At 53.6% G+C, this 22,906-nt stretch overlaps 1 protein-coding gene across 2 annotated transcripts in view; it reads right to left on the bottom strand.

The window, feature by feature from the left end:
- The window catches only part of ralgapa1 (Ral GTPase activating protein catalytic subunit alpha 1), a 46,029-nt gene that overhangs the window by 14,887 nt on the left and 8,236 nt on the right, over positions 1-22,906 (bottom strand). For both annotated transcript variants that reach the window (XM_062468685.1, XM_062468686.1), the window contains exons 13-41: positions 22,670-22,818; positions 22,313-22,436; positions 21,902-22,139; positions 21,521-21,685; positions 20,594-20,734; positions 19,312-19,500; positions 16,100-16,224; positions 15,545-15,755; positions 15,265-15,444; positions 14,937-15,089; positions 14,562-14,755; positions 14,220-14,318; positions 13,953-14,108; positions 13,612-13,740; positions 13,003-13,128; positions 12,632-12,690; positions 11,223-11,331; positions 10,018-10,128; positions 9,830-9,898; positions 9,219-9,353; positions 8,206-8,389; positions 6,970-7,088; positions 6,150-6,838; positions 5,784-6,047; positions 4,042-4,113; positions 3,727-3,850; positions 3,275-3,430; positions 224-382; positions 1-13 (exon numbers count right to left, since the gene is read on the bottom strand). The exon at positions 1-13 is cut by the window's left edge and continues 115 nt beyond it. In XM_062468685.1, the coding sequence (XP_062324669.1) occupies positions 1-13; positions 224-382; positions 3,275-3,430; positions 3,727-3,850; positions 4,042-4,113; positions 5,784-6,047; positions 6,150-6,838; positions 6,970-7,088; positions 8,206-8,389; positions 9,219-9,353; positions 9,830-9,898; positions 10,018-10,128; positions 11,223-11,331; positions 12,632-12,690; positions 13,003-13,128; positions 13,612-13,740; positions 13,953-14,108; positions 14,220-14,318; positions 14,562-14,755; positions 14,937-15,089; positions 15,265-15,444; positions 15,545-15,755; positions 16,100-16,224; positions 19,312-19,500; positions 20,594-20,734; positions 21,521-21,685; positions 21,902-22,139; positions 22,313-22,436; positions 22,670-22,818 (4,642 nt within the window). The remainder of the gene's footprint in view (positions 14-223; positions 383-3,274; positions 3,431-3,726; positions 3,851-4,041; positions 4,114-5,783; positions 6,048-6,149; positions 6,839-6,969; positions 7,089-8,205; positions 8,390-9,218; positions 9,354-9,829; positions 9,899-10,017; positions 10,129-11,222; positions 11,332-12,631; positions 12,691-13,002; positions 13,129-13,611; positions 13,741-13,952; positions 14,109-14,219; positions 14,319-14,561; positions 14,756-14,936; positions 15,090-15,264; positions 15,445-15,544; positions 15,756-16,099; positions 16,225-19,311; positions 19,501-20,593; positions 20,735-21,520; positions 21,686-21,901; positions 22,140-22,312; positions 22,437-22,669; positions 22,819-22,906) is intronic.

Here is a 22,906-nt window from a genome sequence, read left to right as displayed (position 1 = left end):
CGAAGAACGGCACCTGGACCAGACGGCAGAAACATGGGGACTTTCACCTGGATCTATTAGTCACTACTGCTAAAACCCCCCAGAACATTCAAGTTTCAGAATCATCCGGAACCCCCGAGAATCCAGAACTTTCGAACCCCTAGAACCCTCCGGCTCCTGAACCCTACAGTCTCGGAACCCAGAACCTTCCGTGTTCCAGAACATTCCAGTTCCAGAACCCTACCTCAGGCTTTTTGAGGATGTGGATGCTGCACATGTGGTTCTTCATGGGGTAGATGACAATGAGCACGTCTCCAAACTCAGTGGGGATGATGCCTCTGCGGTAGTCTCTGGAATGTTCCGACCACACGATGTGGACCTCGTCGTTACCCAGGTGCCTCAGCTGTGGAGGGAAGGATGGGCGTGGGGCAGAGAAAGACAGGGTCTGATTACGAGATCATCAGCTCCGTATGTAAATGAAGTACGCTAACGTTGACGCAACGCAAAATCGACCGCTTTCTGGAACAGTGTTTTGGAGTGTGACCGTCACTCAGGTTAATGAGGAGAAGGGATGGAAGTGAGGGTGGAGGCAGAGAGGGGAGGGGAGAGTATTGTGAAGTCAGAGGGCAGGTCAAGTCAGAACTTTGTTCTTGTTCACCCTGATCGGATTCAGACTGTCAGACTGAGGAGTTACGTAGGTCTCCCTCCCTCCCTGTCTGTCTGTCTCACTCACTCACTGTCTCTCTTTATCACATGACCTCCTCCCCCCCACCCCCCACCCCTCCTCCAGTCTCTTGGAGGCCAGTGGCCGTCTGTCTACAGCTCCAGGTCCAGCCAGTCATTAACCTTGACGTGTGACAGCCAGGTGAAGCTGCACCTGCCTCGCTCCTTCCTCCCTACCTCATCCATCTCTCTCTCCCTCTCTCTCTCTTTCCTCCACCTGCATCTCTCAGCCCTCCTTCCACCACACCATCTCTGCTTCTATCCCCCTCTATCTCCCCCTCGCTCTCTCTTCCATCTCTGCCCTCCTCCTTCCATCCATCTCTCCCCCTCGCTCTCTCTTCCATCTCTGCCCTCCTCCTTCCATCCATCTCTCCCCTCCTCCTCCTCCGTATTACAGGAGCACTCCGTCTTGTCCTCCATCTCCTGCTCACTCCATCACTCCTGAGGGCCACACAGACCCTGGCTGTCACCAGGCCTGGCCAGGGGCCCCATCTACACCCTCCCCACACACACACACACACACACACACACACACACACACACACACACACACACACACACACACACACACACACACACACACACACACACACACACACACACACACACACACACACACACACACACACACACACACACACACACACACACACACACACACACACACTCTCCTAGCCTTTATCTAACACTATCCATCTCTATCCCCCATCTCTCCTCACCCGTTTGCTCTCCCCCACCTTCTCCCAGTTTCCCTCCTGCCCTTTCTGTTGGTTATCTACCCTGCCACATTCATTGTGAATGTGTCGATGTGTGCGTGTGGCTATAACTGTGTGTGTGTGTGTGTTGGCCTGGCCTCCGAGCTGACACGCTGTAGTGTCTAGCTAACCAGGTTTGATGCCTTTATCTTCATATCAGTGTGTGGCTACTGTCTTCTCCAGACAGGCTAATCCAATCAGCTCCTGTGCTTTGCTGATAGGCTCAGGACCAGGAAGCAGGAAGCAGGGGACAGATCTGATTAGAGGACATTATGGCCATGTGGAGCAGCTAGAACGACCACCGCCACGGGGCTTGATGGCCCACACACACACACACATTAATAGACACACGCACACATACACACTCACTATGTACAACCACAAGACACACATTACACTGGTGCTTTCAAATCATTTATAGCAGCAGTTTAGTTCGTGTGGCAGTATGTGTGTGTGTCTGTGTGTGATGAATGGCTGTTTCAAGTGTCTCTCATCCAAAAATGGGGGAGGGGGGGGGGGCTAGGATAGGAGAAGAGGGAGGGGGGTGCATTACTACACTAGGGATAGTACTGTTATGTCTTAAGTAATACAGTACATTCAAGTTGTGTTTGTGTCTCTCTCTCCTACCGAGTCGAAGCAGAGCTCGTTAAGCAGACTACAGTAGCAGTAGGGTGGATGTGTGGATGCTGTTATCACTGGTGTGAATAAGGAGGTGTTCACTCTGACACACACACCCGGTTCACACCAGCTGTCAGCCTGTCTCTGCTCTTATTAAGCCTTTCATATCAACACTGTGACCCCCCCCCCCCCTTTTCTTTTCCTTTATCCCTCCAAAACGACCTCCTCACCCAAATTCCTTACTTTCACCCTTCTCTCCATTCAACCATCCCTCCTTTCCCTCCCTCCCCCCCCACACACACACACGATAACAGCCGAGAGAAATGAAGAAAAGATGAGAGGAAGCAGTTGGAATGACCAATCACGGTACTATCTACAGACATTGCCCTCCTCCCTCCCCTCCCCTCCTCCCTCCCCCCCTCCCTCCCTCCCTCGCACGCCCCCAGCAGGACACACTCATCCCAGTTAATGCTGTCACTGATTAGATCAGGGCAAAGCCAAACAAAACATACCTACAGAGACACTGTACAGAGAGAGCAAGACGGAGAGAGAGACAGATGGAGAAGAGGAAACGAGAGGGGGGGAGAGAGAGGGGGAGAGAAAGAGAGGGAGAGAGAGGGGGAGAGAGAGGGGGAGAGAAAGAGAGGGAGAGAGAGAGGGGGAGAGAGAGATGGAAAAGGAAAGAGGGAGAAAAAGTAGAGATGAAGAGGAAGCGAGGGAGAGCCACGGATAAGAGAAGAAGAGAGAGAATAAACAGAGACAGTAAAGAGGAGAGAAAACGCTGAAGGGAGAAAGCGGAGGATGACAGAAGCGGAGAAGGTGACCGGGGGAGGTGACCGGGGGAGGTGACCAGGGGAGGTGACCAGGGGAGGTGACCACGTGTCTCTAAAGCAGCTGCTGTCCTGGTGGTGAAGTGGATCTTTGTGCGAGTCGTTCTGAGGGTCATCGTCTGTCTCTGTGTGAATGTGGACCAGACTCTCCAACACCCAGCTGCTCCATAGACCATTCACACCTTATTATATCACTACTGTTCATAGGTCCAGCTGGGAGCTCCAGCTGAGACCTGGACGTGTGTGTGTGTGTGTGTGTATGCGTGTGTGTGTCTGTGTATATGTGTGTGTGTGAGGAGAATGGTCAACACCACTAACTGAGCTCTGCTTACTTTTGAACAACGTTTGGACGGACAAACACACACACACCTTCTTGGTGAGGGAGTCGTCTGAGTCAGGGGGCATGCGAGTCGACACGTGGAAGACTGCCTCGACGGTGGAGGTGGCGTAGTAGGGCGTGGTCAAGCCGGTGCTACGGTTACGCTGCAGACCGCCCATGAAGCCACAGTGGCTGGTCAGGTTCACCTGCAGGAACAGGAAACGCATCATCGACAGGAAACATCTGGAGAGAAAAGGCTGATCTGAAGACTAGAGAGTCTAGCTAACAACCAGTTAACCCCCAAATACAGCTAATTATCAACTAGTTAACTTCCACAGAGTGCTAATTAACAACTAGTTAACTGCCAGAGACAGCGATTCAAGCTTGACTTACCCACTTACAAAACATTATCTAGTAGGTAGCCTCTTAGAGACAGATAAGTATTAGTTAACCGCCTACATATGAGTTAACCAGTAGGCAACCCCTCTAGTTAACCCCTCACCTCCCAACCCAGTCCAGAGACAAAGTCCTCGTAGGCCTGACTGCCACTGGTGTTGGACAGGATGGAGTGTTTGTCCTCCTGACCCTCTGCTACATAGAACACAGCTATCTTGTGGGTCTCTCGGCTGGAGGAGGGAGAGAGGGAGGGAGAGAGGGAGGGAGAGAGGGAGACATGTATAGTATAAAGACCATGCAGGGAAACACTTGCAAAGTCCTCACAAAGTCTTCGATGTTATAACCATGGTGAGACCCAGCCTGTTTGAGGCACATAGCTTCAGGAGGACACAGTTCCAAGGAAGAAGGTTCTAGATCTTACCACTGCCTGGAGTCCAGGTTCTTCAGCTCCCTTAGAAGCTTCTCGTTCTTCTTAAGCAGGTGAAAGTTACTCCTGAGAAAAACACACCCACACACACAGAGACCAGACCAGCAGTTAAGGGATGACACTGATTCCGGTAACATCTTAGACAGTTTTTTGTATTAAGCGTTAGTTAATAGGTAAGAAGGCATTAGTAAGATAGTCTAATAAGCATCTTAAAAGGGCCTTATTTAAAAAGGACCTATTAACTAACGTTTATTCCAAGCACAAATATCTAAAGTGTTATCCTAATTCCTATCTTTCTACTTTCTCTCCCTTCTGACCATTCTTACCAACCACTCTTCTCCCCAACTCTCCTTCCTCTCCTCACCCATTCCTCGCTCTTCTGCCTCTCTGAAATAAACAGTTTGCATCGCTAATTGACCGACTTCTTGTTGTTGTCACAACCTCTGGGAATAACAGACCAATCCTGGAGGAACTAACAAGGCTGTCTTCAGCAGTGGCAGGAACCTGCTTAGAGAAGAGAACCCCCAGATGCACTCTTGAATACATTCATGCAGAAGACAGACAGATGGATAGGCAGACAAACGTCCAAGGGAGGGGGACAGACAGGCAGGCAGACAGGCACAGGCAGACGTCCAGAGGAGGGGGACAGACAGGCAGGCAGACAGGCACAGGCAGACGTCCAGAGGAGGGGGACAGACAGGCAGACAGACAGGCACAGGCAGACGTCCAGAGGAGGGGGACAGACAGGCAGACAGGCAGGCAGACAGACAGGCACAGGCAGACGTCCAGAGAAGGGGGACAGACAGAAGGCTACACTAGTGAGACAGGGAGGGACAGACAGGCTCCAGGTGACAGTAGTTGAGGTAGGACAGAGATACAATCCCACAGGCCAGAAGAGAGATCAATAACATGATCTGATAGCTGTTGTCATTGTGTCAGTACTGTGCTATTAAAATCTCTCGAACTGGACTCAACACTTTGAACCTGGGTGCGGGGGAGATAAAGCAGAAGGGGCAGAGCTCTATAGGGTCTCTCTCGCTCTCTCTCTCTCTCTCTCTCTAGTTTTTACTGCAGGGGAAAGGGGAGAGAGAGAGAGCACAGACAGATAGAGAGAGAAGCCATGTGTTCTGACTGATTCAAATATAAGACCTAGTTCCATGAAGAGGCCTTTCTTTGTCTCCCCCCCCCCTCTTCATCCATGTGAGTATGCGCCTCTTTATTAGCTTGTTACTCTGTAATGGGCTTCATTTTCCCCTCTGAAAGAGAGCCATTTCAGAGGCAAGAGAGGGAACAGCATGAAAGGATCACACACACACACACAGTTGTGCTCTGAAACACTGAGAGCCCAAGAAACACACACGAGGCCTGTGTGGATTGCTATGCCTTAGTCTCAGTAATAAATGGCGTCTATGAATACCAGGCAGACGGGGACAATAGAATCATTAAAGGTGCTCTTCTCTCCCTCCCAATCCCTTTCCCTTTCCTCCCCCCCTCCCCCCCTCTCCCCCTCTCTCCTCTTCAGCAGATAGAGAACACACTCCACTGGTTTCAGGCAACCATGTGCCCACTCAAAGCCAGGCTGAATCGGACACATATCTGAGGACCCATTAGCCGGTCTTTAGTACACGAGGAACATCGAGGACCTCGACGCCCACTATGATCGTGACGATCCGACCATGACGCACACACCCCCCCCCCCTCCCCCTAACGAGCTGGGCCCCCCCTGCTGTGCGTACCTGTTCTCCCAGGAGTTCATCCCCAGGATGTTGAGCAGCAGCCGGCAGTAGTAGAAGGGGGACTGGGGCCGCTGGGGGAGGGGCTCGCTCTGCCCCGTGGCACGCATGTTCGGCCCGTCGCCGCGGTGACGGGCGAAGTCGCGCTCCGCGGCGCACTGCTTGAGGATGGCGTTGATGACGTCGTTCTCCTGCTTCTCCGACACGCAGGTGGGGGGCGGGGCCGGGATGTTGAGGGGCGTGCCCGCTCGCTGAAGACACTCGGGGCTGGGAATCGAAAATGGCGTCGAGCGTTATCGAGCGTGCTCGTCCATCTCTCTACACACACACACACACCTTGGTACCTGGTTTGTGATCGAGCGGATGTACCTGGAGTATCCCAGGTACAGCAGCATCTCGTCCAGCGCGTCCTCGCCGTCTCTCAGCGCATCCCACGATGGCACCGCCTCCCTGCACACGCGCTTGGCGAGGGGCGGGGCCAACAGCTCAAGACACCCCCCTCTGTCCTCCGCCTTGCCTTCATCCCTTTCCTCTCTCCTGTTTCTGTCCCCTTCTGCACCCTCCCCCCTCTCCTCCCCCTGCTCCTCCTCCTCCAGCCCTTCACCCTCGTCTTCCTCCTCCTCCAACCCGCCCCCCTCCTCCTCCTCCTCCTCCCTCTCCTCCCCGAAGTCCTCCTCTCCTTTCTCCCCTGCCGCCTCCCCTGCCCCCCCTCTCCCCTCTCGGGGTGGGCTGCACAGCAGCAGGGCGTGGCCAGAGGGAGACCCCGACCCACAGCCAGACTCGGGGTCGGACCCGGGGCACGGGGGGGGTCCGTAGAGCACGGCAGAGTCCCAGGAGTGTTTCCCCGAGATGTCCCTGACGATGAGGCGCACGCAGGCGGGGGTGGTGGTGAGGCCGGCGGACATGCCCCCTCCAGGGAGGCCGTCCTCCGCCCGGATCTGCAGGCAGGACAGGAGGGTGGTGCCGTTCAGGGAGAAGAAGTGCAGGTTGGGGGAGTGGAAGAGCTCCGGGCCCAGGTCTGCGCTCTCACTGTATGGGTTGTCCTGGTTCTCACACACCTGCCAGGGGAGGCAGTGGACGATTCAGGGTTTTTAGGACTGATTCATAGCCCACATCCGGATACATTTTGGTCCCCTAAACCTCCCTCTCCCCTCCCTCCCTCCCTCCCTCCCCCTCCCCTCATCCTCACCTGGCTGGTCAGCGTGGCAGGCCCTCCACTCATGGGGTAGTGTCCCAGGTGGTTGACCAGGTGGGTGATGACCGTCCTGGCCGCGATGGAGATCAGACCGTGCTGGAGTCGACTACGAACTGCAGGGGGAGGCAGAGAGAGACCGAGCGAAAAAGAGAGAGAGAGAGAGAGCGAGAGACAGGTCATCTTCACCTTCTCAAGCATTGGTCACCATGGAAGAACTTACTCTGCCTCCCAGCCAGACTGTGGGGAAGTTTGAAGAGGGAGATGAATGTGAGCTTTTGGGAACTGGCCACAAGGAGAGAGAATGAAGAAGAGGAGGAAGATCTCATGACAGGAATCCTCTAAAGGCAAACTCATTATCTCTCTCTCCCTCCCTCTGTCTGCTCAGTCGATAAAACCTAGAGACCAGCAGTGTGTGTGTGTGTGTGAGTGTGTGTGGCGTCCAGGGAGAGAGCATGTCTGAACAGTCTCCGCGGAGGAGCCCTGGAGTAGCCTGCCGTAGCGCTGGATCCAGCCAATCAGATGTCATTATGGCCTGATCTATTCCCAGATAGGCCACTCATGTAGAGTCTGGTTCCTGTACATTACTGGAGACAAGCTGAGTGGAAACCAATACCGCCACACACACACACACTGCATCCACTACACACACACAGTACATTGCTATCTGACTACCTGCTGAGAGATAGCCAATGCCATCACACATACTGTGCTACCAGCCAGTCCTGCCCAATCAACGTGATCACACCATACAGAGACTTAACAAGCTTCAACACACCCACACTAAACAGACACACACACACACACCTTTGTGTCAATAACAGTAAACTGGCACATTCTCTAAACTCTGTAACTCTTCTGTCACACATCTCATCTCTGCAACATCCCTCCATCCTCTTCCACTAAAGACAAGGAAGGATGGAGGGATGATGGATGGATGGAGGGATAGTTGGAAGGAGACAGTAAATAAATTGAGAGCTAGATGGAGGGAAGGGAGACGAGAGAGAGAGGAGCAGATCAGAGCATGTGTCTGACAGACATGCGTGTCTCTGTTTGTGTCTGTGTGTGCGTGTATCTGGGTCTGTATGTGTGTGTGTGTGTATCTGGGTCTGTATGTGTGTGTGTGTGTATCTGGGTCTGTATGTGTGTGTGTGTGTATCTGGGTCTGTATGTGTGTGTGTGTGTGTATCTGGGTCTGTATGTGTGTGTGTGTGTGTGTGTGCCAGCGCTCACCCTCCGTGACGGGCTGCAGTTTGGAGGAGCGTTCAGAGTCGGGGGAGTGAAGAGGCTCGGGCTCCTTCAGGCTCTCCAGGGGCAGGAAGGGGTCGTAGTCCGGGCTGGTCAGGTCAGACAGGTTCAGGGGGAAGTACCTGGAGCTGCTCAGAGTCTGGGCTCCGTACACACACCCATGGAGCACCTGCAGAGAGGGAGAGGGAGGGAGGGGGAGAGAGAGAGGGAGGGGGAGAGAGAGAGGGAGGGGGAGAGGGAGGGGGAGAGAGAGAGGGAGGGGGAGAGGGAGGGGGAGAGAGAGAGGGAGGGGGAGAGAGAGAGGGAGGGAGGGGGAGAGAGAGAGGGAGGGGGAGAGAGAGAGGGAGGGGGAGAGGGAGGGAGGGAGGAGAGAGGGAGGGAGGGGAGAGAGAGGGAGGGGGAGAGAGAGGGAGGGGGAGAGAGGGAGGGAGAGAGAGAGGGAGTAAGGAAGAGATGTGTGCGGAAAAGGGGGAGAATGAGAGAATGCAAAAATTCAACATATGCATTGTGGGTCCATGCAGTCTAAAATACATGAGAGAGATAGAGGGGGCGAAAGAGAGAGATCCCTAATCACAGATATGAGAGACTAATCAAATTAATTATCACGTCGCAGCAACACGGCATGTTGCCGTGGAGTCTGAGAGGGTGGGGGGGTGATTGGAGGAGAGTTCTGAGGATGAGAGTGAGGTTGCTCTTTAATTGTGCTTTTTATGTGAATCCCCATTAGTTGCTCCTCGAGCAAAAGGTACTGTTCCTGTAGACCAATATAGGAGTTTCAAGTGTGTATGAGTGTGTGTGTGTGTATGAGTTTGTGTATGAGTGTGCATGAGTGTGTGTGCGTGTATGAGTGTGTGGATGTGTATGTGTGTGCATGAGTGTGTGTGCGTGTATGAGTGTGTGTATGTGTGCGTATGAGTGTGCGTGCGAGCGAGAGAGGGAACTAGAGAGCTATAATAGACCCATTAGCAAAGGAATACAGCTACACACACACACACAACCTTATATATGCAGCTGAGGACAGACTTGTCGCTGCGGTCCTTGTCGGGGCTGAGTGTGTGTACGGGCTGCAGCAGGGTCTGTGGAGGCAGAGCCATCACCCAGTCCAACAGGCACAGCAGGAGAGACACCACCAGCTGGGGAAGGGTTACATCAGGCACGGGTTCATATCAGCTACAACACACACACACACCTCCAGTTCTAACTCTGATGCCAGTTACTAACGCACACCATGAAGGGGGGTTTCCTGGCAACCCCAACTGTACTGATCTTGTCATTTGCATTGCTCGCAGTTTAACCTAACAGCTCAAGAGTCAGGTGGTGATATATTCTGAAGTCTCTTAATGAAAGAAAAAAACTTGATCACTTCCTTATATTTGACAAATGAACGGATAACTAGGCGATCATTTCTGCGTCTCACAGGCTGCTCTGGCCTGCCCGTCTTCCAAGGCTGACCAATAGGAATCGAGGCCATTCGGAACTAAAGCAGGTCTAACCTGTGGTTACATGCCAGCTGCATTTCCCTTCCTCTGTACTCGTGCTGTTCACAATGACAATAAAGATGAATGTAATGTAACTGGTGTGTGCAGGCCGGCCTGTCCAGAGATCCTACCCTCTTGTCCAGCTCGTGGGGCGAGGACTCAGTAGTGGGCAGCAAATAAGTGATGGTGGCAATCAGGATCTGGAACACAACATCATCCTTCATCAGTTACAACATACAATCCACCAGATTGACGAGCTGACCCTCCCAAATGAAGCTCGTCTGATCTACAGCTTCTACAGTCCCCCCGAGGTCCTCACCTCCACGATCTTCTTTGGCGTGTCGGGGGGGAACTTCTGAAGGTGGTCCACGTAGCTGATGAGCAGGTGCAGGATGTCTGATGCCACCAAGGCCACACTCTTATTGGGATACTGCAGAAACACACACATACACACACATATTACCAACAGTCGTATACCAGAACACAGACAACAGACCAAGAATTCCATGGTGCCAAACCGAGGATTAAGATGTGGATGGGTGTTGTCGCCCGTGTGTGTGTGTGTGTGTGTCACAGACACCTGCTCCTCCACCAGTCTCCGACCCTGGCAGGGAAACAGCTGTCAAAGCAGCATGGGACTCTACGAAACACAATAGACCTGGTCTCTAGCCAACGTGTTTGTGTGTGTGAGTGGTATCAATGCGAGAGGGTGTGTGTGAGCATGTGTCAGTGTGTGTGTAGGAGGTCTGGCTAGCTACCCCACTCCAGGGAGGAATATAATAATTCCTGGAGGTGTGAGGCAGCAGCATTCTTCCCTGGATCAGACCTCTGTCTGGGGGGAGAAAGGGAGAGGAGGGGGAGGAGGAGGAGGGAGGCGAGGGGGGAATTGGAGGAGCCAAACATTTTGACAGGCCAGGGTTACTGTTTCTGTGAGTGTAGTGTGTGTGTGCTCTGCAGGCCAGCAGTACTGCCAGTGCTGAGGCTACAGGGAGAGAGAGAGGATCCAACCAGGGATAGAGAAATCCATATGGCCCCGGATAAAAGACTTTGTGGTCCAACACACATGCGCGCACACATACACACACTTCAAGTGCAACCATGTGCGAAATGCGTTTTATGAATTCCAATATCATGTGTCAGTAAAACATGTTAATTGCAGTCCAAATAAAAATATCAGAGCATATTAATCATTCCATAATGAAAATGCCAGGACACATTTACTATCACTATAACCCCATGATTTCAGATCCTAAATGAAGGACTAAGGGACTAAGCATGTTGAACGCCTGTTCCAGACATGTATGCAGTTAGCGTGTGATACCAGACATGTATGCAGTTAGCATGTGGTACCAGACATGTATGCAGTTAGGGTGTGGTACCAGACATGTATGCAGTTAGCGTGTGATACCAGACATGTATGCAGTTAGCGTGTGATACCAGACATGTATGCAGTTAGCGTGTGGTACCAGACATGTATGCAGTTAGCGTGTGGTACCAGACATGTATGCAGTTAGCGTGTGGTACCTTGAGGGTCACACAGATGACGTTGAGAGCTTCTTTAATCTGGATGTGCTGGGTGCCGTGGACCAGCTCTTCACACAGCCAGATCCCCAGGCTGCACAGAGCCACGCACCTGGAGCACACACACACACGGTACGTTTGTTATTCTTGTGTTATCATTGCTATTTTACACACTCACCCCTTTTTTCCCCCTGATATTTCCTTTGTTATTGACTTTCTCTGATATTTTCTTAATTATCGTATGTCTTGTTCCAAAGAGCTGTAATATCTAGTATCTTTATTGTACCATGCAGAATATTGTTAGAGATATGAGGGCTAACTGCCGGTTCTCACACCGAACAACATCAACAACAGATGATTGGCGGCTCCGGTCACCTTCAAGTGACCTTGAGAGAGACAGAAGGAGGGGTCAGCATGTCTGGACGTCTGGAGGACACAAATCAAGGACAGTCTAGAACCCCCATCTCCATCCCTCCACCCCCCTCCTCCTCCACCACCACCCCCCTCCTCCACCACCCCCCTCCTCCTCCACCACCACCCCCCTCCTCCTCCTCCTCCACCACCCCCCTCCTCCTCCACCCCTCCACCCCCCTCCTCCTCCTCCACCACCCCCCTCTTCTCCTTTCCTCTGGCTCCAGCTCTCCTCACTCCAATACCCCCCCCCTCAACTCCTCTCCCAGCCCCCCCCCCCCGCCCATGTCCCCTGATTCTAAGCTCTTCTACCCCTGCAGTACAGACACCCAAACTCCCACCCCCTCCCCCCACCAAGACAGCAGTGTGTGTAGATTATCTAGTACAGATGACTCTAATCTGTCTGTCTGACTGCTGGTCACCAGACCTATCAGTCTGCATCGATCCACACACACCCCAGCCGTGCACAAACACACACCCCCCAAACGCACACCTACCTAACCCACGTAGACACAAACACCAGCATCATTCTCAGACTCCCCCCCTCCCCCCCGCCATCCCATAACAATCCAGTAACAACTCTATCCTAAACCACCCCCCCCCCCCCCCCACCATTGTTAGGATTGTCGTTGGTGATAATAATAATCATGACATGACAGATGTCTCAGGGCTGAGATGCTGTGCAGCCGTCCCACTTCCGCTGTCAGAGGCAGACTGCTTTAATACATCTGTCTGACGGGACACTGCTCTCTACACTGCTGCTGTATGGTGGAGCTTAAATACCTGCATTAACGACTTAGAGAGAGAGACACAGAGAGACAGAGAGAGAGTGAGACAGACAGAGAGAGTGAGACATATAGTGAGACAGAGAGACAGACATAGTGAGAGACAGAGTGAGATACAGAGAGTGAGAGAGAGTGAGAGGCAGAGACAAGGAGAGAGCGTGAGACAGAGAGAGAGTGAGACAGAGAGACATACAGAGTGAGAGTGTGTGGTCTCACCGTGCTGGAGCAGAGGGCTCATCTCTAGCTGAACTCAGGATGTGTTTGATGATGTGCTCCTAAAAAACATAGGAGAAGAGACAGAGATGTTGTTGTTACACACGCGCTCCTAAACAAGCACACACACGCGTTAAGCGGTGTTTAGTCATTCAGAGGCGTCAGGTGAATCATCCAGACCACACCAGACACTACTGTGCATGGCATTAGCTGTTTACACGCAAACGACAACATCAACATGGGGAGGCTAGCAGAATGACTGATCAGACATTATCCCATTAGCCCTGCTGCCTACCTCCCACTGGGGAGCGCGCGCGCGCACGCACGCGCACACACACGCGCACACACACACGCACACACGTGGATGGGCTTACCTTGACGTCTCTGAACTTGGTCATGACCACGTCGGCCGTGGTGGGGTGGAGAGCAGGAAGCTCCTCGTACAGGTTGGGAAAACACACCAGAGACCCCAGCAGGATCTGGGCCTCGACCCTGGGGGCCTGCTCACACACACACACGCACGCACGCACGCACACGCACACGCGCACGCGCACGCACACACACAGGGGAGGAATGGGACTCAACAGAGTGAACCATCAGACCACCACGGACCACCACCACATTACAGTCCAGCCGTGGACAAACACAGGTGGGATTAGAGTGTTGAAACAGATTGTGAATCTAACCCACCCAACAGTGTCTGTCATACTGGATGTGTAGGCAGGTTTACACGTGTGAGCAGCTCAATGTGTCTAAGGGGGCGTATTGTTTGAAGTGTGGGTGTAATTACTGGTACTCAAATGTATAGTCAAGTGTTTATAAATATGTGTGTGTGTATATACAGTATCAGTCAAAAGTTTGGACACATTTTCCCTTGAAGATGTGTCCAAACTTTTGACTAGCACCGAAAGTTGACACATTTTCCCTATTGTGTCCAAACTTTTCACTGGTACTGTATATATATGTGTGTGTGTATGTGGTACATTGAGCGAGGCGCTGGCGGTGACTCGGCTGGCGGCGATGATGACGTCCAGGATGAGCATGGTGGCTCCTGGCAGGCCCACGGAGAAGAAGCGAGGGGAGCAGTGCTTGATGATGGTGTTCACGATGTCCTGGAGGCAGCGAGGGACCACACACACGCGCACACGCGCACGCGCACACGCACACACACACGCACTGTTAACTCCCATTCATTTGAAGTTATGGGCCCCGAAAGGTCACGTTCTTCATGTTTCACTATACTGGTGAGGAAACTGGTGACCCCACACACACACACACACACACACACTCCTCTCCTACACAGAAACGCGTCCCGTCGGCCTACCTGGTCCACATGCAGCAGGCCGCAGTGCATGATGTTGTAGAAGTGCGTGAGGAAGTCTGAGTTGGGCGAAACGTCCTGCCTCCTCTTCATGATCTTGCAGATCAGCTTGTAGGCATGAAGCTTCCCTTGCTTATAGCGCTCCGTCAGCATGGTGGCCTGGGGAGGAACACACACACACGTCATGCGTCTTCAGCAGTGAGGTGGTTCGTCTACCTTCTAGAAGGGACAGGGGCGGTGTGTTGTATCGCCATGGGAGCGCAGACCTACCTTGAAGAGCCAGGGGGTGAGGATGCGAAGGGGCGGGATCAGGACCGGAGGGGGCGGAGACGACTGGTTGTCCAATGAGATGCCCAGGTTGTCTCTGATCTGGGGAGAGAAGGACAGACAGGAAAGGGATGGATGAGGGGGTGGAACGACAGAGAAGGAAAGAGAGAAGAGGGAAAGAAAGAGAAGAGAGGCAGAAGTGAAAAAAGAGATTTGTATGTATCAGGTCACATGAAGACTGATGTCCTATCAAATCTCAACAGAACTGTGATTGGCTGGAGTACGTGTGTGGTCCTCATCGACAGCTGTGTGTGTGTGTGTGTGTGTGTGTGGTGACCTTCTCACCTTGGCCAGGTTCTGCCAGAGCTCGCACAGGTAGTCAAACACCTGAGCGTGGATTTCTGGGTCTTTGATGGTGTTGACGTCTCCTAGGATACCCAACATCCGCCTCCACATCACCGTGGCAACATCGGCGTGCCAGCCTGTGAGCGTGCCGCCCGCCATGACACTGCAGTCCTCCGTCGGAAACTCACTAGTTTCTGGAGGGACGACAGCCAGGGGTGAGAGAGAAAGAGAGACAGAGAGAGAGAGAGTGTGTTTAGGTGTGTGTGGAGAGGGCAATTTGCTTCTGTGAGGGTAAGGCTTGACCACCTATCTGTGCCAAAGAACAGTCATTTAGTATGCGTGTGTGTGTGTGTGTGTGGGGGGATAGTGTGTTACCCAGGTCGTCAGGAGTCTGCAGGACAGAGTGGTGCAGCTTCTCATCCAGCTGCAGGTCTTTGTGTTCAGTGTGTTCAGCAGTGAGAGTGGCTGGAGAAGGGGTCTGAGATCTAGACCCTCCCAGAGAGTGCATTGGAGACGCACTCTCTGACCCTAAACACACACACACACAGGTGGAGAGGGATACTTAGTAATGAACAGACACTAAGTGTGCGTGCGTGCGAGCGAGCAAGTGATTGAGTGAGTAAGTATGAGTGAGCGAGCTTGAGTGAGTGATTGAGTGAGCTTGAGTGAGTAATTGAGTGAGTGATTGAGTGAGTGTTGTCACCTGTGATGGTGACAGTATCAGCAGACAGGCCGTGCTGACTGAGGCTGCTGGTCTCAGAGTCCATGTTGAGCGTGGTCAGACTCGCTACCTCCTGCTCGTCAGCGCTCTGGGCCACGCCCCCTCCTAGGCTGTCCTGGTCCAACGATCCGTTACCACCAGCCTCCGAGCCAAAACTGAAATCTACACAGCGCCACCAACTGGTCAGACTGACTGCTAAACGTGACCAGAATACACAGTAGATGCCATATTTTAACTGGTGGAGAGACCCCGGGGCACTTACTCTCAAACTTGCAGTTGGAATACTGGAAGGCGTTGAAGGAGTCTGATTGGCTGTCGGAGCTGACCACGTCGCTGCCGCTGGCGCTGGCGGGCGAGGTCCACTCCGAGGGCACACCCGGGTCGTCCACGGGCCGCGTGGCTCCCTGACGCTCCAGCAGCTCTGGGAGGTCCTTGGGGATCTCCAGAATACCTGGGCTGCTGCCACGGCGACCCTGGGGGGAAGGGAGGGGTGCGGGAGGGAGGGGGGCGGGAGGGGGCGGGAGGGAGGCGGTAGGGGGGCGGGAGGCGGGCGGGAGGGGGGCGGGAGGGGGGCGGGAGGGGGGCGGGAGGGGGCGGGAGGGAGGCGGGAGGGGGCGGGAGGGGGCGGGGCGGGAGGGGGGCGGGAGGGGGCGGGAGGGAGGCAGGAGGGAGGGGGGCGGGCGGGAAGCAGTTGAAAAATCACACATTTGAAAGGATGGTTGATATATACGGTACTATGGACAGAGATGGTGTGTGTGTGTATGTGTGTGTAGGTGTGTGTGTGTGTGTGTGTAGGGGTGTGTGTGTGTGGCCTCACAGAGGTGCCTCTGGTCCGTAGTCTCTCCTGTATGAATTCGTCCATCAGGTCAGTAAAGTTTGGGTTGCTGCTTCCTGCATCGCTGGACACAGGGCGTGTCTTCTGACTCCCCTCCTCCTTATTGGCTGAGAGCAGATACAGACAGACACGTCACTATCGCCATGGACACGGCTCGACTCCAGCACGTTCTTAAAACACAATTGTTAAAGGGAAAACATGACTGTGCTGTTGTGACAGGCTGTGTCCTGAAGCATCTACGTGTGTGAGCGTTTAGTTGTTGAGACTTGAGATGTACGCCAAGACAGCAGCTAACTCACAACCTAGAATACACAGGAAACAAATAAAACTGCTGAAAGGAACCATCTCAAAGGAAGGCCAACCAAGTGATTATAAACAGTAAAGCGATGCAGGAGTTACCCGACGCATGCAGTTAAGAGAGGCAGAGAAAGAGAGAGAGACAAAGAGAGAGACAGATGAGAGAGATGGATGTAAAATAGAGAGAGCACCTTGTTAAGTCCAGGCCATGAGCACACCTCAGACAGTGATTAGTCCAGCTAGCGACACGCAGACTGACACACACACACACACCCCCCACACACACACGGCAACACACACACCCCACACATGCAAACTCCACCACCAGGAGTATCCATCCAGCCATCCATACCTCCTCTCCAGAACTCATCCATGTATTTATCATCCCTCACACTCCATTTGCCAATAACTCCCTCATCCATCCATCCACCCATCCTCTGTTACGTGACCACTCATCCACAGCTGTTAAGTCTTGCAGTACGGGGTGTCAAGCAAGATAGAACCAGAGAGCTGTAACCATAGAAACAGAATCAATAGAGGGATTATGTCCACTCTTGGATGTGTACTTCCATGAGAGCAACCCTACTGTAACCCTACAGTCACTAGTCTCTCTCTGCTTAGTGTGGACTGACTACTTCTGGTCTTCTGGTTGATTTAAATAATTAATAATCAAGTACGGTTATTATGCAGTAATTAATAAATATTCATTGAAATGACTTAGTATATTAATACAAGTCTACTGCCAACACAAAGCCACTACTGCAGGTTAGGAGCACAGTCTGTGGTACCAAGCTGGGACCGAGGAAGAGAAGACAATGTTGGATACTTAGTATACTCAGGAGACAGGAGAGCCCAGATGTCAGCCCAGTTGAGAACTAATGACGTCTTTGACGTGTCCTTCTCTTAATGTCGCTAAGTTAGTCACCCGGGTGTAAAGGCACATGAGCCCCGGGACACAGGGCTGTCGAGTCCCTGAAGTTCTCACCGCAAGAGCTCTGCTGCCCCCCGGAGGCTTGATGTGGAACTGCAGCAGCTCCTGTGAGCTCTCAGAACGCAGACACACGCTGAGCCTGTCTTCCCACTGCTACGCTCCAGGACCAGACCTCCCCACTACACTACAGAACACCTGTACACTGGACCCCAACTACTGTGGATCCGATGGAAAGCATTCACAGGTGCTAATGTGTGTGCTAATGTGTGTTGAGGTTAGTGCCTGATGTGTGTGTGTGTGTTTGATGGGAGAGAGGGCTGAAGGCTGATGTCTGAGGAGGGAGGCATGAGGCCGCATGCAGCATCCAAGACAGGGGTGGGGGGGAGAGGAGGGAGGGGGGGGCAGAGGTTTAGTCCCAAAGCTGGAGTAGGAGGAAGGGGGGCATCCTAGGGAAGGAGAGGAGCACCCCAGCCTCTTGATCGGTCGGGCAGGGCTACTTTCAAAAGGAAACACAAAAAAAAAAGGCTTCAATTCAATCAACCAATCGGCATTCAGCAAAAACAAAAAATCAAAGATAGAACGGAGAAAAGGAGAAAGAAAGGCGCTTTTTGGGTTGTTTGTGTTTATGACTGTTCCTTCCTCATTTATTTGTTTGTTGTTTGTTGTAGTTGTGTTCCGGTGGAGCTTCAGGAATCCTCACCTGGGGTCTTCCTCCCAAAATATCCCAGAACATGGGTGTAGAGATCCTTGAGGGGGGCATCGCCCGCTGATCGCCCCGCCCTCGAGGGGGAGGTGCCTTGCATCCGCGGCTTGGAAAGGGCGTGGACCACAGACTTATAGACCCCACCCAGCAGCGCCACCTGCTGGCGGGAGGGACTGGAGTCCGACTCCTGGGACCGGGAGCGTAACCCACGGTGATAGAGGGAGGCACGGCCTAGTCGGCCACGCCCAGATCCAGACACGCCCCCCTGCTCTGCCTGCTGCTCCTCGCCCGACCCCTCCCACGACACCGGCAGTGACCTTTCTTTGACCTCTTTCCCCTTTGCCCCTCCACCTCCAGCTTTGGCGCCCCCGGGCCCCGCCCTAGCCCCCGGGCGGTCCCCAGAGGAGAGGCTGTGGCTGTGGAAGTGACTGAGCCGGCGCAGACGGGCCTTCCAGTGGGCCTCCTTGCTGTCCAGTGGGTTGTGGAACTGCACTGACTCAGTGGAGGGTCTGAAACTGACATGGACCCCCCCGTCGTGCCGCTTCTTGGGCCTGCCTCGGACCAGCCTGGGTCTGGCGTGGTGGGGCTGTCCCGCCCCCACCCCATCCTCGCCTGCGGTAGCATCCTGCCTGACCAGGCGGGGCTCCTCCCCTTCGTCTGCGCCCCCGTCCCCTGCAGAGCCCTGCAGCATGTCCTGCTCTAGGTTAGAGCCCCCCCTGGTGGCCGCCCAGTCACACTGCTGCTCCAGACACTCGTAGATGCTGCTCTGCTCTGCCTCTACGGCCTCCTCCTCAGAGTCTAGACTTCCCTGGCCCTGGTTCTGGAGATGACACACCTGTCCTACCTGGACCTGTCTGCCCCCGCCTCCTGTCTGGTCAGACACACTGCTGCCCTCCCTCGCCGGAACAGAGCCAGCCCTCTCCCCCGCCTCCCCCCTGACCTCCCACATCTCCTCCTGGCCTCTCAGGTACTCCCTGAGGGAGGAAAACAGATCATCGTCCCCATCCTCCCCCTCTCCCTCCCCCTCTCTCTCATAGGACTGGGTGAGGGCAGAATCTGCCCTGGAGCGATCAGATACCAGCCACAGGTGGTCGTATATGCTGTCGCCCCCCTCTAGGGAGGAGATTCTGCCTTCTGGGGCTGAGGGGGGGGCAGGGGGGTGCAGAGGGGGACTCCTGGGGGAGCCGGGGGGTGGGGGGACAGTGGTGTTGGTGGAGGGGGAGGAAGTGGAAGGTGATTGGCTGTCGGGGACAGGAAGGTCACCTTTGACCCTATCGGTGATGAAGGGCTCCATGATGTCGGAGGCGCTGCTGCTGCGGGGGAGGGGTGGGGGCGGGGCCTCCAGGTCACCTGACGCAGAGAACACCTCAGAAGGCGGGACTTCCTCACTCTGGGAGGCGTGGCGTATTCTTGGGGCGCGGGGGGCCATGGCCATAGGGGGGTCCTCCAGATCTACAGACACAGGAGAGAGAGGGTTAACACACACACACACACTGTACTCACTCATGCATGAACATCTGTGCACACATGATATTGTATACCACACAACACAGCATGACACATCAGCATTCCTCTTCAAGGTTTAGAAGCTTCTCTGCTTCATCACATTACTTCCATTAGAGTTGATCTGGACCAGAGGGGATGTTTTGTCATTTAGATTAAAATAACTTTATTGTTCAACTTGGTGGAAGCTTGTCTTTGGCCTAATCAGACAATATTTATTAGACATGGCCCAAACCAAAGGATGGGTCTGTGTCTGGGCTGACGGTTTGTCACAGCAGAGATCACCACTCCAGGAGTAGCATGGGCCATCTGAGAGGAATATAAAGTTTCAATCACGTTTTCATCTGAAGCAACATACAAATATGACAGAACAAGGCCCAGAGGAACTTGGAGGTGTCCCAAACGCAGACCAAACCTGGGATTCATATCTCAAAGGTTCACTCCAATAGACATTCACCAGTGAGAAGGTTCTGGAATCTTGGACCGAGAATGCTTGAATCAGCATCCAAGCCAAATGCAAGTGCAAAGCTGAACTATCCCTTTAATGTGCGAGTGGGAACACCTGGCCAGCAGGACTCCATGACATCACGCACCAGGCTTCTAACAGTCACACAGGCAGTCACGCAGGCAGTCAGTCAGTCAAACACATGCAGGGGTTACTGTCCTGAAGGGAGACCACAAAACAACAACTACAGCAGCAACCACAACCAAACAAAATCTCCAGCAACAACCACAACAAAACAAAAACTTGGTCGACGTGAAGGATAGGGTGAGGCAAGACAGCAAGGCGGTGCAGACAGACAGGTCATGCAGGTCCACGAGACAGGCAGCAGCAGGTGCAGAAACACACAGCTGGAGCGGGATGCAGACAGACAGGTGTGTCCCTGTATCCAGGTGAGGGGGCGACACACACGAGAAGATAGAAGGTTGTGCAGGTAGAAGAACAGGTGCAGAAACTCAGGTGTGTAGGATGGAGGAGGGGGGGGCAGACAGATGTGTGTGTGAGAGACATCCAACTGGAACCAGGTGGAGGCGTGTCTACCTGACAGGTGGTCAGCTAGTGGGGGGAGGGCAGAGTCGGGCAGGAGAGGGAGGGCAGGGTGGACCAGCACCGGAGCACTTTTAGCACTGCGGATAAAGGCTGAGGACAGGAGGCTGTCACCTGTGGAGCAGCTACGCAGGGCTGGGGGAGGAAGAGAGGAGAGGGAAGGAAGAGGGAAGGGAGAGAGGGAGGAGGGGGAGAGAGAAGAGGGAAGGAAGAGGGCCAGGAAGAGAGGTAGGAGGGGGAGAGAGGGAAGGAAGAGGGCCAGGAAGAGAGGGAGGAGGGGGAGAGAGGGAAGGAAGAGGGCCAGGAAGAGAGGTAGGAGGGGGAGAGAGGGAAGGAAGAGGGCCAGGAAGAGAGGGAGGAAGGGGAGAGAGGAGAAGAGGGAGCAGTGTGGGAAAGAGGGAGGGAAAGGAGGAAGGAGGGGATGGAGTGGAAAGAAGAGGTAATTAAGTGGTGATGGTGGGGGAGGAGCAGAAGGAAGGAAGAACAGAAAGAGAGTGAGACCGAAGAGACAGATAGTGAAAGTCAGCAGGCAGACTGCAGTGCTCCTGAGAGAGAGAGACAGAGAGAAGGCCTCAAGACTGAGGCAGAGCAGAGGAAAGTGTGGACAGAGACCTTTTCTCACAGGCCCTAAGGGCCTTTCCCCCAAAACAGATTTGTCCCTCTCCTAGACTTCAAAATATGTTAATAGTCATGGGATTTTCTCACAAAATTACTTCTGGTTCTATGCTACGATTCACCCTAACCGTTGCCTCGGAAACTGGGTTTCAATCTAATTCACTTAAAAACAGACGCGGCAAGGCACAAACAGTTCCTGCTTTCACCAGCACCTTCCAGAAGTCTAATCAGTGCCCACGGGGCTTTTCCTATACTTAGATAGACCCCCCCCCCTCCCCACACACACACACACACACACACACTCACCCACAGTCTTCTGACGCACGATGCTGCGAGCCTTCTCGATGCCCGGGGAGCCGGCCGTGGTGGCGCTGCGCTGCCTCATGGCTGTCGCCTGGCCCGGCTGGTCTCTGCTCCAGCCCTTGGAGAAGGAGCGGTCCACAACCATCTTCTGCCCCTCCAGACCTCCACCTGGAAGAAGAAGAAGAAGTGTGGAGAATCCCATTAGGAATCCCAGGCGATGCAGGGTTTCCCGCAGCGCTTTTCAGTTAAGTTGGCCGCCTAAGAAACACACGCCTGCCGCCTTAACTACGTTGTCAAAAAATAAAACAAAACAAAAAACCACCCTACCACCTTAACTAACACATTTTCGGCGGGAAACCCTGCGACGCTCGCTCTCCCTCCTACCTTTCCCCTTGTGCTTCTTCTGTTTCTGCTCGCTCAGTTTGTCCAGCGGCAGCTCCTGTAGGTCCAGGCTGTAGAGGTTCCGGGCCAGGACCTTGGTGAGCGTCTCCATGGTGAGGGACCACTCGGTGACCAGCTCCTCCCAGCAGGTGAGCGAGGACAGCACGGCGAGCAGGTCGTCCCACAGCTCGCGGCTGATGTACACGTTCAGGTTCCCCTTGATCCACGCCACGATCAGAGTCTAGGACGACAGGTCACGGGGTCAGGGTCCAGGTCATCCTAACACTGCAGGGTCAGGCTTGGGGTCCAGGTCATCCTAACACTGCAGGGTCAGGCTTGGGGTCGGGGTCCAGGTCATCCTAACGCTACAGGGTCGGGGTCAGGGTCGGGGTCAAGGTAACACTACAGGGTTACCTGGAAGACGGCTCCAGCCAGACGTCCAGATAGAGTCATGCTCTTCTTTCCCTGGGGCATTATGGAGGGAGGCCTCTTCATCACACACTCCGTTACCCTGAGGAGCACCAGCAGGATCTGCTCCCTGCGCGCACACACACACACATATAAAAGAAAGCTTAGTTTCATTGGAATTTGAGAGTCTAAGTTAGGGTCTAGAAAGCTTGTAGTTTATATACAGTCTTGCTAGTATCCGAAGAAGTTGTGTCTATGGGAGCTAGGAGCTAGTATGTAAGAAACTAGGGGTCTTAGGAACAGTCTTAGGAACTAAGTGTGTAGGGAGCCAGGCAGGGTCTAGTAGATATCAGCTGTCTGTACCAGGTCTTCTGGTCCATGGTCTCGTGCATGACCAGGCTCCGGTAGATGTTGAGGACTCTCTTGCACATGTCCACATGTTCCTCCAGCAGGATCTTCACCTCATTGGCTGGCTCCAAGAGGAACACGTTGGAAGAGTTGGTGATGAAAACCTGGAGGATGAAGATAGGAGACAAGGAGGAATAAAGATTGGAAAGAGGAAGCGTAGGAAGATCATTAAAAAAGGCGGATTATCTGGTG

The sequence above is a fragment of the Osmerus eperlanus genome, chromosome 9 (assembly GCF_963692335.1).
Source record: "Osmerus eperlanus chromosome 9, fOsmEpe2.1, whole genome shotgun sequence".
In the NCBI taxonomy this organism is placed as follows: domain Eukaryota; kingdom Metazoa; phylum Chordata; class Actinopteri; order Osmeriformes; family Osmeridae; genus Osmerus; species Osmerus eperlanus.
The sequence above is the reverse complement of the archived record's forward strand: the minus strand, read 5'-3'. Positions and strand labels throughout refer to the sequence as shown.